Raw genomic sequence first — 16,126 nt, forward strand, 5'->3', positions numbered from 1 at the left:
ATAATGATCTCCTGGTTCTGCTCATTTCACTTAGCATCAGTTCATGTAAGTCTCTCCAAGCCTCTCTGTATTCATCCTGCTGGTCATTTCTTACAGAACAATAATATCCCATAACATTCATATACCACCATGTACTCAACCATTCTCCAATTGATGGGCATCCATTCATTTTCCAGCTTCTAGCCACTACAAACAGGGCTGCCACAAACATTTTGGCACATACAGGTCCCTTTCCCTTCTTTAGTATCTCTTTCTAACTTTCTACATTTGAGTTGCTGTGACCAAAACCAACAACAAAACAAATCACTTGTTAACCAACACTTCCTCCACTGATGAGCCTCTTCAAACATAGCTAAGCTCATCCTCCAGTGACCACCTGCACTTGCTGGGCCTGCACTTGATCCTTTCAAACTGTGTAGGCACTGCCCAAGTTTTCCTTCGGCTCAGTATAGCAGATCTGGTTGCTTCTGATGCTCTGATACATTATCGTAAGAGGACTGTAATGGAGAGAACCACCTTATCATATTCCTAAAATAATTCCCTTTAACTCTACAAGTCTTCTTAATATGGGATCTCTGAACTTTTTTTTTTGTTGTTGTTGGGGGAGGGGAGGGCAAGGCAATTGGGGTTAAGTGACTTGCCCAGAATTACACAGCTAATAGGTATTAAGTATCTGAGACCTGATTTGAATTCAGCTCCTCCTTCAGAACCAGTGCTGTATCTTCTGTACCATCAAGCTGCTCCCTGAATTTGCTTTTAAAATATTTTGATAACTGCATTTCAATATGATTGCTTTTCTTGATAATTTTATGTATTTTACTTTATGTAGTTAAAAATATTATTCTGAGAAGTACAGAGGTTTCACCAGATTGATAAATAAATCCATTGCACTAAAAAAAAGTTAAGAAGGAACCCCTGAATTTGCACTGAAGTTGGATGGTTGTAATTAGAGAAGTTGTAAATGAATATACATTGGGAAGTGAGACTCATGCATGTTTTGTCCAATAGAATAGGAAAATAATATAGATTAAAATATTTTATGTAAATCCGGAAAAAAAAGTCAACACCATTAAATTTGGACCTTTTCCCAAAGAGGCATCAAATAATGGTAGCCAAGCAGAATCTTCTAATTTTTAAAATAAAAACAGAGATTTTAGGTGGTATATTGCATGTAAAGAAGATTTGAATTCAATTCAGATCATTGACATGAATCTTTTCTCTATATAAATTAATAGGCCAAAGCCTGTATGTTAAAAAATAGCTTACTTTCCCAAGACACTTCAAAATGAGCAATTAATTTTGCATCTTTAGTAAAGATTTCAGTATGGTATAGTGATGTGAGTTATTAATATTATGTTACCTGGGACTTTTTAAACTCATTAGAGCAATGATTATAAAGTTTCTCTTTAGCATAAGAGAATTTTGTTTTAGACTTTAATATTGTATAGATTTCACTAAAATCCTTTTTATTTCAGGATACTAGAACTATTATTTAATTAAATTATTTATGTATTGCAGGTGACAAAGTCCTTGTAACTTACTCAAATGGCTATGAGTGTGGACGAAATAAGACTGCAACCACAGTTATAGAACTGAAATGTGCAAAGACAGTTGGCAAGCCCATGCTTAAGAGGTAAGGATTGCTTTGATTTGAATTTTTTATCAGATTTGGATTGTGGAAATTGTATACTGACAAGAATTTTTCTCAGTGGTTCCAGACCCTACATAGCTACCTTGGGTCCAGAAAAATAATAAATCTTATAATTTTATTTCTGAAAAATATTTTGTACTTTATAAAATTTATCTGCTTCATATCCAGACCCTGCCCTCTACCCAAACTCTGGATGTAAACGCAAGTATTGGATTTAATTAGTTAACATGCAGAAAAGCTTTGTGTATCAAAGTGTCTCAGATTCAAATACTACCAGTGCTTTAGCACAGAACTGATAGCACATATGTGTATAATAAATGCTTGCTGACCTTTGTGACATTGGGCAAGTCATTTAGCTTCCTTGGATCTCACTTTTTTCTTCTGTAAAATAGGTAAGTTGCTTCCAGTCTTTAAGACTATGACATGTTGACAGGGCATTGAAACAGAGAGTTTTTAGGCAACTAATGGTATGATTCACTAAGCTTCCTGATCTATAAATTGAAAGAGTTGGAATAGAACTAGACTGTCTTCCAACTATGATCCTATAAGTTTTATGTAAGCACAAATCTATATATTCAATTCTGGTCTTTCTCCTGAGCTCCAGGAGCTGTAATACTAATTCCCTATTGGACATTTCCCACTAACTGACTGGCTTCTTAAAATCAACATTCCCAAGGCAGAACTCATCTTTTGTCCAAACCTACCCCACCCCTTTTCTTCTAATTTTTGGGCACCATCATTCTATTATCCAGATTTTCAATTTTATAGACAGATCTCCAACTCCTACTTTCTTTACTCTTTACCTCTATATCCAATCAGTTACTGATTGGAAAGATTAAAACCACATGTGTTAATGTCGACTATGTTCCAGGTGCTAATAATAGAAAGACACCTCTCCTTCCCCAAATATCATCCTCTATCTTCCATGAGATTATATTCTATCAGGAAAGGCAATATATACACATGAATATAAATAAAATACACACAAAAATAATAAAAGGTAATTTTTTTAAATGAGGACACCAATATGAGAAAAAGCACCAATTTGGCAGAATTGGGAAGGGGGAAAGAATTACAAAAAGTCTCATGTGGTGGTCCCTATTGCCTCAAGGTTCAAATACAAATTCCTTTGTTGGCCATTTAAAGTCTTTTGTGGTCTGTTTCCTCTATCTTTCCTGGCTTATTAGACATCACTCCACTTATTCTGGGTTCTGCCAAATTAGCTTTCTTATTTGTAAACTATATTTCATCTATCTAGGTGCTTTTACAAAGGCTGTCCCTATCCATCTCTGCCTTTTAGAAGTCTCTAACTTCTTTTAAAGTTCAGTTCAAGTGCTACTTCTTACATGAAGAAGTCTTTCTTGATTTCTTTTAGCTAGGATTGCTTGTTGCTAAGAATTTTTTTTTTTGGACCAGGAATTTCCATTCCCTAAAATCAACATGTATTTACTTTGAATAGGTCTTCTATAATCCTAAATATGTCCATGTTTAAACTGGGTCTGCCAATAAAGTATAATTTCTCTGAGGCCCTGAACTGTAGGATTTTTGTCTTTGTCTTTCCAATGTCTGGTACAAAGTAAGTACTTAAATGTTTTTTGAATGATTGATTTACCATGTGTGAATTGTCAGGAGAAAGTTGGCCAGTAGAGGGAGTATGTTAGCTAATGTTGATATATAGATCTATCTGCTTCCAAAAAGCTGGAAAAAATAAAGTCAAATAACTTAAACTTGACATGCCTTGAATTTCTGTGGGTTTGGGAAAGGGAAAATTCAGAAACTAGCAATGTTTTAAATAAATTCAAAAGATTCAAATTTCTGAAAAGTTTGCAAAAACCAAAATCAAGAATTTTAAAAGCAAATAGGCTTCATCTTTTAACTTTTTTTACTTAAAATTTTTTAAGTATATATTTTTATAGGTTTTTAAAATGTTTGCATACTTTATAATAATGCCAACATACTGGGTGGTCTCTTTCCCTAAATATCTCTTATACTCACTTTGATGTCAAAGATATGAATTAGTATAGGAAACTCCAGGGATTATCTGGGTGTATTTGTGACCAAAGGAATATGACAAGAAAGATAATCTTATGCCTGAACACTGAGAAGTGACTAGTTGCTTAGTGTGTTTTTGAAAACAAATGAGTTTGATTTAGGTATTCCATAAACTATATTTTAAAAGTTAACAATCTCCTAGACTGTGATCATCAAAACTCAAGATATATTCATTCTTCTTTATAGGTTTGATAGAGAGAGCTGTACATACTACATTATGTGGGAAACTCGAGCAGCTTGTGCAGTGAAGCCACAGGAGGTGGAAATGGTGAATGGGACCATCATCAATCCTGTGAATGACAAGCGTCTCAGCCTAGGAGATATTTATTTTAAGTAAGTAAAATATTTTTCTTTTGAGTACCAAAATGTGTTTAAAATTAAACCACTAATTTATCAGCATGGGGCAAAGCAAGATAAATTTAGTGTTGTGTTTTAGTTACTGTAGCTAGGGGTAGCTATATTTTTCCTTATTATGGGAGAAAGTATTACTGAACTATTAAGTTTAGCACCAAAGATGGTGAATTTTCCAGTGTGTAGTTTTCTGTCCCTCCTTCTTTCCCTCCTTCAGTCTTTTTTAAAATAAATTTTTATTGATATCTTTTGTTTTTACATCACCGAAATCCACACACCCCTCCCTTTTTCCTTTACTCTCTCTCCAAAGAACCATTTCATATAACAAAACTATTTCCCTTAGTATTTGTAAGTTTGAGGAACAGAAATTTGTTTTGAAATAACCTGATTGGAATGCTAGGAAGAAGAGGGTTAGTTCTTTATGCTTAATAATTTGTAGAAAATTTGTTTTTTGTTGCCTGTTTTAGTTAGAGATAGTAATCTTCTGGAAGTAATTAACAATCAAAAGGGTGCTGGCCAGAGTGAGGGAAGGTAGAGTGTAAACATTTCCCAGGTATATTTAAGGTTCCAGAAATGGCCATGAGTAACAGTATTGTACACTATAAAGAATCTCAGGCATTCAGAGAAATTTTTTTAGATGCTATTTACCTCTTTAAGTGTAAAAAAGGCAAAGTGAAGTGATATGGCTCTAGAACTATCTTTTTCTACTTTGAACTTTCATTAGGAGAAAGAGAGGCATTCCTGAAGCTGGTCACAAAAGAGCCAAGTTTGGACAAGATTATAAGACACAATACTCTATAAGTATTCTTCATCATATATGAAACTGTTTGCAACCATTCTATACTTCATAACAAAACTAGAAGGCAACTTCTGTGGTATAGTTGGTGTGTTTCAGAGATTAGAGAGGCTATAATGATATATTTTGTTTTTATTTCAGGTTATTCAGTGCTTCTGGGGATATGAGACCTAATGGGGATGCTTATATGTATGAAATTCAGCTTTCTTCTATCACAAATTCAGCAAATCCATTGTGTTATGGAGCTAGTATATGTCAAGTTAAAACAAATGATCAACACTTTGGTAGGCAAGTTGGATCTTCAGATAAAACTAGATATTACATTCAAGGTAATTACTTTTAATTCTTCTGGGTATCTTCTTCCCAAAATGGGTTTAAATTCTTAGGTGGATTCCTTTCACTCTTATTTATTTCCATTGAGGGGAAGGGTTGATAAAATATTTTTGTTATAATATTTTGGCATTGATCGTGTCATAGTAACAGTGTCAAGATGATGGTCTGCCATGTGTACTTTTTTTTGTTTGTTTTCAAAAAAATCTAATAATGTTTATACTACAATTCAAATGACCTCAATAGGGCTTTCACATGAATTTTTGAACATAATAGTTAAAATTGAACAGGATATGAAGAAGGTCTTACCTAGTAGAAAGGAATATTTTTACAATATTTTTTATATAAAATCTTAGAGTTGTAATGTAGCGAATCTTAAGAGACTGATTTCAGCTATCCCATTTTATAAGTGAGACAACTGCAAGTCAGGAGAAACTAAAGGATTTGCCCAATATTGCATAAGGCTAGGACTGGAATCAATTCTTTACTCTACAGTGGTCTTTCTGTAGCCCATACTTTCTTCTAGCTTATTAAATATAGTAGTTTTGGGGAACAAAGATAAAAATGATACAATCCCTGCCCTGAAAGAGTTAATATGCTATTGAGTTCTAGATGTTGGGTTCAAAAACTTGTTTTTCAACAGTTACTCCCCAATTATGGAAGGCAGCCCAGAAAAACTCAGAATAGAATATAATGTTTAAAGTTTGTAATGATAGCTGAAAAAGACCAATAGGGCTGGAAAACATGAAATGATGTCATCAATTTTATACCCAAAAATATAGATATATTTCAGAAGACTAAATCATTTTTTTATTTTTTATAAATTTTAGTTCTTTTTTATTTTGAATCTATGCTAAATAAAGTGAACATAATGAAATTATTTTAAAAATTGTTATGGAATTTCAAATTATGTGTTTCTTTCTTTTGGTAGATGATGACCTGGATGTTGTATTTTCCTCTTCCTCTAAGTGTGGAAAAGATAATACAAAATATGTTTCTTCTACCATCTTTTTCCATTGTGATCCATTGGTGAAGGAGGGTATCCCTGAATTTAGTCACGAAACGGCAGATTGTCAATACCTCTTTTCATGGTATACCTCTGCTGTATGCCCTCTGGGGTAAGTACTTTTTTTTTTCTTTTTTCCCCCTTGTAACTCTTAGATGATCCCTTTCCAGTTCTGTTTACTTAGAAACATAAGTCAGTAAATAACTGAGCACTCTACTATATGCAAGACCCTATGCTAGGCACTATTGGGGGATTCAAAGGAGAATAGAAAGTAGGTTTTTGTCTTAATCAACATAGCTACTGTAGGACCTTGAGAGATTAACAGAAAACTGTCCTCCTTAGTTATTCCTGCTATTTAGTGTTAGACAGTGTAATAGGAACACTTTATTTATATTGATCCAATTCACCCATATCCATTTCTACTCTATGGTAAAAGTGCATATCAAGATCAGAGGAGATTCAGATCCCCTTTTAGATGCCCTCCAGACCTAAAATTGACAAAACATTCCATATTTGTAATTGGATATGGAACATATGATAAGAGGACTTAAGTTTCACTTGCTGTTTCTGTTTGTTCCTACTTTATGATTACATATTGCTTTCCAACCTCCATGTCCCAAAGCTGTCAGCTTCATTGTCTGGTGTAGATTTTACCTTACTATATATTCAAGTCTTATTCAACATCCCACATGTTTGCAGAACTTATTAGTTGCTACTCTTGTTGATTCTTTCCAAGAACTAATATATTGTAAGGCATGTTTAAAAATTCATTAAGAATTCAGAGGAAGAAGAGACTACTATTGAGAACCTGGGAAAATCAGGGATGGTTTAATGGAGGAGATAGTTTTTATTTTGAGCCTTGGAAGATGAGGTAGCACTAAGAAGAGATTATTTTGGGCAGAAAGAACAGTATAACATGAGATAGGAAAGGGCAGAATTATATTCAAGGAATATCTGGTAGTTAAGTTTAGGTCATAAAGTGTGTGTGTGTGTGTGTGTGTGTGTGTGTGTGTGTGTGTGTGTGTGTGTGTGTGTTTTGGGGGGAAATAAAGTTAGTGTTAGGTCTTTGAATGCCAGACTTGGGCAGTTGAAAGTGTTAGAATTTTTGAGCAAGAAAATGGCATTGTTAAGATGGTATTCTTTAGGAAAGTTAATATTTCAGTCATCATGGGATGAAATGTAGTAAGAAGAAACTTGAGGGAAGGAGAATCAGTTAGCCTGTCAGAATGATAGGCACTGGAAAATTTGGACTAGGATGGAAACAGTGAAACTGAAATAAAAGGAAGGGAGGGGAAAAAGATTTAAGAGGGAAGACTTTGTGAAGGAAAAAGCAACAGAATTTAAGTGATTAACTCCTCTCCTTTCTTATATATCTATATCCATCTATATTAAGATATGACCCTAAGAACAAGGGTACCATTAGAAATCCAGGAGCAGATAATGGAATAATTAATTTTTCTGAAAAATTTGATTTGCCTTTTTTGACATCTTAATCTGTCCTTCTCCCTTTTCCCAATCCCCATATTCCAGGGGTTTACCATATTAGTGATCCTGGGTTTAGTGCAGATACTTTATTGATTTATCCCACTGAATCTCAAAATTCCTTGTTTAAGAGATCTACCAGTGTCAGCCTGCCCAGTAACAGGGTCCATAGGCATGTGCATCATATGCAACCATGGATATCTTTGTGAGATGTTCTGACAAAACTGTCAACACCCTGTTATCAATCTGGTAATGAGTTGTTCTGAATTTAATTAGACTAGTTCTTGGACAGTAACAAGGATTATACTTGTTGAAGCATTTCCATCTTAGTAGTATCTACTGGATGTGTGCTCTGTTTACATAGATTTCAAATGAATGGTTGTATAGACTATGATGAAACCTTACAGTAGGGCTTCAGTAGACTGCCAGCCTAAATTATTTGGGGGGAATTAGGAAACAATTACAAAAAATGCTTTTAACTCTGTGCAATTAGGGCATAGGATTTAGAAGTAGAAAATGCTTTAGAAATCATCTTCCCCAATCCAAATGTACTATACATGAAACTGAGATGCAAAAGATCAAATGATTTTATTTGGGAAGCAGAAGCAGCATTGGAATATTGCTCTTAGCTCTTTTGATTCTAAATTTAATGATCTTTTTACAGTACTATATTTCTTGTAGAAAATGGAGTTTTAAAAAAGTAATAATTATGTGGATATCTGCTTTTTTTCAAGACTTTTTTCCTAATTGCCTTTAAACAGAATTTTTGAACACACTGTGATTTTTAGATTTAATTGTGTAAAATTCTCCCTCTTTTGAGGACTGCAATCTCTTGAGGGTTAGGGCTTCTTCACTGTGCTTTATTAATGCTGGTAGCAATAACTGCTTAGGAAGCAAGAGATACCTTAGGACTTAGCATTTTCTTTTGCTGAAACTTTTCATAAATTTTTATCAGAGACAACACATTTCAACCCACAGTTATGGGTTGCAAATTTTTAGATGGTAATTGTGTAATCCAAAACTATAAAATGATTGATGTTCCTGAGTTAATAAAAAATGCTTTTGGGGATAGAGCCATGCTTAGCTAGATGTATATACACATGTACACAAACACACATACACACATATAATACAGAATATATAAAAATGAGGCACAAATATAGATAAGCATGATAATGTGTTAAGAGGAAAGGACTTATGGAAGCAATTTTGAGGAGGAAAAGAGGATGCTTTCATCTGGAAGGAGGTGCATACTACTTAAATTCTGCCTTGAAGGCAGAAAGATTTCAGCTGGGGGAAATGTGGAGGAAAATTCATTCAAGCTATTTCAAGAGAAATGCCTTAGCGCCCTGGGGCAGCTAAGTCCCTGGACTGGCTTTATGTTGCCTTTTGAAAAAACTAACTTGACCCATGTGATGTTGGTAGAGGAAATCTTAATAAATAATGGTCCTATTAAAATAGGAAAAGGTATATACTGAGAAAGGAGGAAGTAAAGGTAGATGGAACTTAAATTATGGAGAACCTTAAATGACAACATAAGGAATTTGTTTTTTATCTAACAAACAAGGAGGCACCATTGAAGATTTTTAATAGGGGAGTAGCATGGTCAGACTTGTACTGTCATGTGAATACAAACATTTCCTCTAGGAATCAAAATAAAGCTGTTTTTTTTATTGGAAATCCTTAGGGTAGACTTCTAAAAAGCGAAAAAATATTTAAGTGATGACACCTTTTTTCTTCCTTTTAGGATGGAAATTATTAATGATAGAGATGAAGATGTGCTGAATCACAAGGGTCTCTCTGGAAGAAGCCAGGCTGTAGGGGCAATTCTTAGTCTGCTTCTGGTGGTCCTTACTGCATGTCTCTTGATTATGCTATTGTACAAAAAAGAAAGAAGGTAAGGAGAAAAGAATTGAGAAGGATCAATATATGATTTGGTTATTAGGGTTTGAGAGAAGCCAGTGACGATAGAAATACTATTGTCAGTAATAGCATTAGAGTTTTAAAATCTCTCTGGGTGGTAAATGTAAATCTTTTAAATTTGAGAAAATGGATTCTGTCATTTCTGGGAGGAGAGTGTGCTGATATCAACTCAGTGATTTCAGAAATGGTTTGGTGTGAAGAAGTTGGACACTGTTGAATCTGATTCACATCCTGTTGTAGCTCTTGATATCCTGCATGTTGAAAGTAATACATTTATCAACCACTTTTCTAATAGGTTATATAATTTCTATCGATTTTCAGCTTTGTTGTTATTATTGTTGTCTCTTCTACCTAAGACTTAAAAGGAATTAAACATATTGCCAAAAAATGTCTTTCTGTTCAGATGTTTGTCTGAGGTCTACAGAAAGGGAAATCAAGGTCTAGGAAATGTTGCCTTTGTTCTTTTGATCAAGAGCAATCTTTTAATGTCCCTGTCCTGTTAGTAATTGAAATGTGAAAGTTTATAAATGGAAAAAATGTTTTCTGCCCATTGCTTCAACCTTGGGAATATATCAAACTCATAGTCCATCTGAGGAACAGAATGATACTGCTTAACCTTGGTACATAAGATGATTTGGGTTCAAGTTCTGCCTCTGATGCATTGACTATGTAACCCTAAACAAGTTGATTAATCTCTCCTAGTGTTCTAAGCAATTCTCTTAATATTTTTATCTGCATATTTATCTCTGCAGCTATTTGTTTATTCCTTTTACTAATGAAATCACAGGTCTAGTACCTGTCCTCTTATCAAAGGTCCATTTGGATTTCATTCGCCTCACATAAACTTATGTATGTCATAATGTCAACATCTCCTAGTATAGTTCCAGAATGTCCTCTTTAAGCAACTACTATTGGTATAGAGGGATCTATGCACATTATGTGATGATTCCATGTGAGAATTGTTCATATAAGTCGCATGAATATGCATCTGATAATCTTAAGTAAAAAGAAGACAAAGATGTTTGTCATGATTTCTCTTACTTTGAGCATCTTTGGGTTTAGGATCATAGCTTTTGAGCTACAAAAGAATTCATCTAGTCCAATCCCTTTTATTTTATAGGGAAGCGGGTATGTAGAGAAGTGAAATGATGTGCCCAAAGTCCTAAACGATTTTTCTGGGCAAGTTATTCTTAGTTGTAAGCCTTTATCTTTAGCTTTTGTGAATATTGTATTCCAAGCCTTCTCCTTTATAGATCTTGTATAGATCTTGCTCTCAAGTCTCATGTGATACTTGTAGCTCCTTGGTACCTGAACTCTTAATAACTGATCATGATGTTCCTGGGAATTTTGAATCCTATCCATTTGTCTTCTAGTTTTGTTAGGTTTCAGTTGTTATTATTCATGATTTCTTGAATTTGACCATCCAGACTTTTTTAGGTGGTTGGGGTGGGGGATGGTAGCATGGATTTTTGAATGGGAGGGGAGGGTGATTTTAAAGAAGTCAAATGTTTCTTTATCTTTCCTTTTCTATTTTTTTGATTACTTATGATAAGAAATAATTTATTTTTTTTTCAGTCTTTTGAATTTGTTCTAATGTCTTTTACATTGTCATTGATTTTGGTTTGATGCATTCTAATTTTTAGGGAATTTGTTACTTGTATAAGATTTTGTAGTTCCTCTAGAGAGGTATTTATTCTCTTCCCATGTCTTTTCTCTAAAGTTCTCATTTCATTTATATTATCATTTTAAAACTCTTCTTTCTATCAGGAATTTTACATGATATACATGATATTTCTTTATCTTCATTCCTTCTGTTTATTTTTTTCAATTTTTCTGAACTGGATCTAGGCTTTTTACACTTCTGGAGGGTAAGATGAAAAGAAAGCAACAAACATTTACTAAGTGCCAGTTGTGCACCAGACATTATTCTGAACACTTTACAAATATTATCTTATTTGATCCTCACAACAATTCTGTAAAACAGGTGTCATTGGTATCATTCTTATCCCCATTTTACAGATGAACAAGCAAAGATTAACTGATTTGTTCAAGGTCACATATTGGTAAGCATCTGAGAATGAATCTTAAGTCAGGCCCAGACCCAACACTCAATCCACTATGCCATTTAGTTGCCTTGTGTGACCTTGTCTGGAATCCTGCCACTGCTTCCTTTGGCTCCTGAGAACTGAATTCTAAGATTTGGGGCTAACTCAGGCTAGTGAGTGGCAAACATTTAGAACAGATCATTATTTTTCCAGCATGAACTTCAGGTCTAGCTTCGGGCATTTCTAGCTTCGGGCATTTCTAACTTCCATGCCTTATTGTACTAGTTTGGGCTTTTTGGACCGGCCCTCTTTCCTAGAATCTATAGTCTACTGGCTATCTTTTAGTATGGACATGAACTGGGAAAATATATATATGATGATTTTTACTTTTCATTTCTCAATCATTGTTCAGTCTGTTGTTCTTTTTTCCTTCATCCATGCTAGAATTTTTTTAAAAATTTAATTCAATTTAATTTTTTAAAAATAACTTTTTATTGACAGAACCCATGCCAGGGTAATATTTTACAACATTATCCCTTGCACTCACTTCTATTCTGATTTTTCCCCTCCCTCCCTCCACCCCTTTCCCCAGATGGCAAGCAGTCCTTTACATGTTAAATATGTCACAGTATATCTTAGATACAGAAGGTAGAAATAACCTGGGAAGAAAAACAAAAATGCCAACAGTTTACATTCATTTCCCAGTGTTCTTTCTTTGTATGTAGCTGCTTCTGCCCATCATTGATCAATTGAAACTGAGTTAGATCTTCTCTTTATCAAAGAAATCTACTTCCATCAGAATACATCCTCATACAGTATCAATGTTGAAGTATATAATGATCTCCTGGTTCTGCTCATTTCCCTTAGCATCAGTTCATATAAGTCTCTCCAAGCCTCTCTGTAGTCATCCTGCTGGTCATTTCTTACAGAACAATAATATTCCATAACATTCATATACCACAATTTACCCAACCATTCTCCAATTGATGGGCATCCATTCATTTTCCAGTTTCTAGCCACTACAGACAGGGCTGCCACAAACATTTTGGCACATACAGGTCCCTTTCCTTTCTTTAGTATCTCTCTGGGATATAATCCCAGTAGTAGCACTGCTGGATCAAAGGGTATGCACAGTTTGATAACTTTTTGAGCATAATTCCAAAGTGCTCTCCAGAATGGTTGGATTCGTTCACAACTCCACCAACAATGCGTCAGTGTCCCAGTTTTCCTGCATCCCCTCCAACATTCATCATTATTTTTTCCTGTCATCTTAGCCAATATGACAGGTGTGTAATGGTATCTCAGAGTTGTCTTAATTTGCATTTCTCTGATCAATAGTGATTTGGAACACTCTTTCATATGAGTAGAAATAGTTTCAATTTCATTATCTGAAAATTGTCTGTTCATATCCTTTGACCATTTATCAATTGGAGAATGGCTTGATTTCTTATAAATTAGAGTCAATTCTCTATATATTTTGGAAATGAGGCCTTTATCAGAACCTTTAACTGTGAAGATGTTTTCCCAGTTTGTTGCTTCCCTTCTAATCTTGTTTGCATTCGTTTTATTTGTACAAAGGCTTTTTAATTCGATGTAATCAAAATTTTCTATTTTGTGATCAATAATGGTCTCTAGTTCATCTTTGGTCACAGATTTCTTCCTCCTCCACAAGTCTGAGAGATAAACTATCCTATGTTCCTCTAATTTATTTATAATCTCGTTCTTTATACCTAAATCATGGACCCATTTTGATCTTATCTTGGTATACAGTGTTAAGTGTGGGTCCATCAAGTGGATCTCTTCAATAAAGAGATCTAATTCAGTTTCAATTGATCAATGATGGACAGAAGCAGCTACACCCAAAGAAAGAACAATGGGAAATGAATATAAACTGCTTGCATTTTTGTTTTTCTTGCCAGGTTATTTATACCTTCTGAATCCAATTCTCCCTGTGCAACAAGAAAACTGTTTGGTTCTGCACACATATATTTTATCTAGGATATACTGTAACCTACTTAACATGTAAAGGACTGCTTGCCATCTGGGGGAGGGGGTGGAGAGAGGGAAGGGAAAAATCGGAACAGAAGTGAGTGCAAGGGATAATGATGTAAAAAATTACCCTGGCATGGGTTCTATCAATTAAAAAAAAAGTGTGGGTCCATCCATGCTAGAATTTTAAGAAAGATAGACTATTCTTACTTTGCCATCTTAGCCAGAAATCTCAAAAATCTACTGTTAAAAACCATGGAATGAAATTGCTAGCCATTCACCTTCTAACAAAGCGAGATGATGAACTAAAATACACACAGAGAGAGATTTTCAGATATAATTAGTATGGAAATTTGTTTTGCAGGATTGTGCAAAATATATTGAGGAATTTGTTTTTCTTAATTTGCTCAAGGGTGTTGGGAAGTAGTGAAAAGATCAAATTAATAGGGAAAAGAGATTGAAACAAGGTTTGCATCTTATGTATTTGATGTATTGCTTCTTTTTCACAGTGAAATGTAGAAGAGTAGATATTAGGCAGATAAATGATGTTATGGATTGACTAAAAGGGAGTCAGGAAGACTTGATTGAATCCTGTCTCAGACTCTAACTCTGGGGCCCTATTGTCTGTAATATGGAAAATAAAAATAACATCTCATAGGGTTGTATAGTTGTTTGCCCTTCATCATTTTCTTTAATTAATTTTTTTTTTATTTTCAGTAGTTATTTTTATTATAGGTTTTTATTTACAAGATATATGATTCATGGGTAATTTTTCAGCATTGACCCTTGCAAAACCTTCTATTGCAACTTTTCCCCTCCTTTTCCCCACCCCTCCCCTAGATGGCAGGTAGACCAATACTTGTTAAATATGTTAAAGTATATGTTAAATACAATATATGTGTACATATCCATACAGTTAGTTTGCGGCACAAATATTTAGAAATAAGGTAAAATTAACTTGAGAAGGAAATAAAAAATGCAAGTGGACAAAAATAGAGGGAGTGGAAATGCTATGTTGTGGTTCACACTCATTTCCCAGAGTTCTTTCGCTGGGTGTATCTGGTTCTCTTCATTTTCAACAAATGGAAGTGATTTGGTTCATCTCATTGTTTAAGAGAGCCATGTCCATCAGAATTGATTATCATATAGTATTGTTGTTGAAGTATATAATGATCTCCTGGTCCTGCTCATTTCACTCAGCATCAGTTCATGTAAGTCTCTCCAGGCTTTTCTGAAATCATCCTGCTGGTCATTTCTTACAGAACAATAATATTCCATAACATTCATATACCACAATTTATTCAGCTATTCTCCAATTAATGGGCATCCACTTAGTTTCCAGTTTCTGGCCACTACAAAGAGACCTGCCATAAATGTTTTTGCACATACAGGTCCCTTTCCCTCCTTTAAGATCTCTTTGGGATATAAGCCCAATAGTAACACTGGTGGATCAAAGGGTATGCACAGTTTGATAACTTTTTGAGCATAGTTCCAAATCGCTCTCCAGAATGGCTGAATCCATTCACAATTCCACCAACAATGTATCAGTGTCCCAGTTTTCCCACATCCCCTCCAACATTCAGCATTATCTTTTCCTGTCATCCTAGCCAATCTGAAAGGTGTGTAGGGGTATCTCAGAGTTGTCTTAATTTTGCCCTTCATTCTTGAAGAGAACCATGACATCAGGGGACGTGATGCTATAATAGTTGAGTATTTGGATTTAAGTGAGGGAGGGCTGTGCAAAGTTATCAGCCTCGCTCTCTCATCAGAGCTGTCTGGGGTAAGTGACAAGATATAAATTAGGACAACTGGAAATGGTCCTGAATACAGTGAGAGACTTAGGCCTTTTTAAGCTGAAGTCTTTTCCAGGTCTCAGTTTGACTGAGCCAAAGCCCATTCAATGATTAAGGGTTGTTGTGAGGATCAACTGAGATAACATACATAATGCTCTTTGCAAACTTCCACATATATTATATAAATGCTACTATTTTAAAACCATTTATTGCTTGAAATGAAAAAAAAAAAACAGTTTTTTAAAAGAAAGAAATGCCTGATAATATAATCCTAGGACTTGGAGAAATTGTATTTGAAGATAATGTAAGTATAAAATTCTAGTAAATACATCTGATAATGACATTGCTATTGTGCCTGATTTTAATCCTTTAAGGGCTCACCACAAAGCTGGGACCAGAACCTTGGTCTCCTGAATTCGATTCCACTTTTCTGCTGTTTCTTTTAAGAACAAAGAGAAGTTATTAATTTATTCTCACCATCACATATATATGTTTTTCTATAGGGAAACTGTCATGCATAGAATAAGCAGCTGCTGTAAGAGAAGCTCCAACGTGTCTTACAAATACACCAAGGTAATTTTCTAGACTCTCAGGAAAAGAACTTTACATTCTCAGATGTGAACACTTAAAGGAATTCTTCTCTCTCTGATTTAGCTGCACTTTATCCTATCCCTTTCCTCCCACAATACTGTACATCTCTGTTATCTT

General features: G+C 34.6%; 1 protein-coding gene across 1 annotated transcript in view; it reads left to right on the forward strand.

Moving 5' to 3' along the window:
* The window catches only part of IGF2R (insulin like growth factor 2 receptor), a 149,450-nt gene that overhangs the window by 126,262 nt on the left and 7,062 nt on the right, over nt 1-16,126 (forward strand). Inside the window, exons 42-47 of the mRNA XM_051998050.1 lie at nt 1,519-1,633; nt 3,890-4,036; nt 4,992-5,179; nt 6,112-6,298; nt 9,416-9,565; nt 15,922-15,991. Coding sequence (XP_051854010.1) covers nt 1,519-1,633; nt 3,890-4,036; nt 4,992-5,179; nt 6,112-6,298; nt 9,416-9,565; nt 15,922-15,991 — 857 coding nt within the window. The remainder of the gene's footprint in view (nt 1-1,518; nt 1,634-3,889; nt 4,037-4,991; nt 5,180-6,111; nt 6,299-9,415; nt 9,566-15,921; nt 15,992-16,126) is intronic.

Source organism: Antechinus flavipes, chromosome 4, assembly GCF_016432865.1.
Source record: "Antechinus flavipes isolate AdamAnt ecotype Samford, QLD, Australia chromosome 4, AdamAnt_v2, whole genome shotgun sequence".
Classification (NCBI taxonomy): domain Eukaryota; kingdom Metazoa; phylum Chordata; class Mammalia; order Dasyuromorphia; family Dasyuridae; genus Antechinus; species Antechinus flavipes.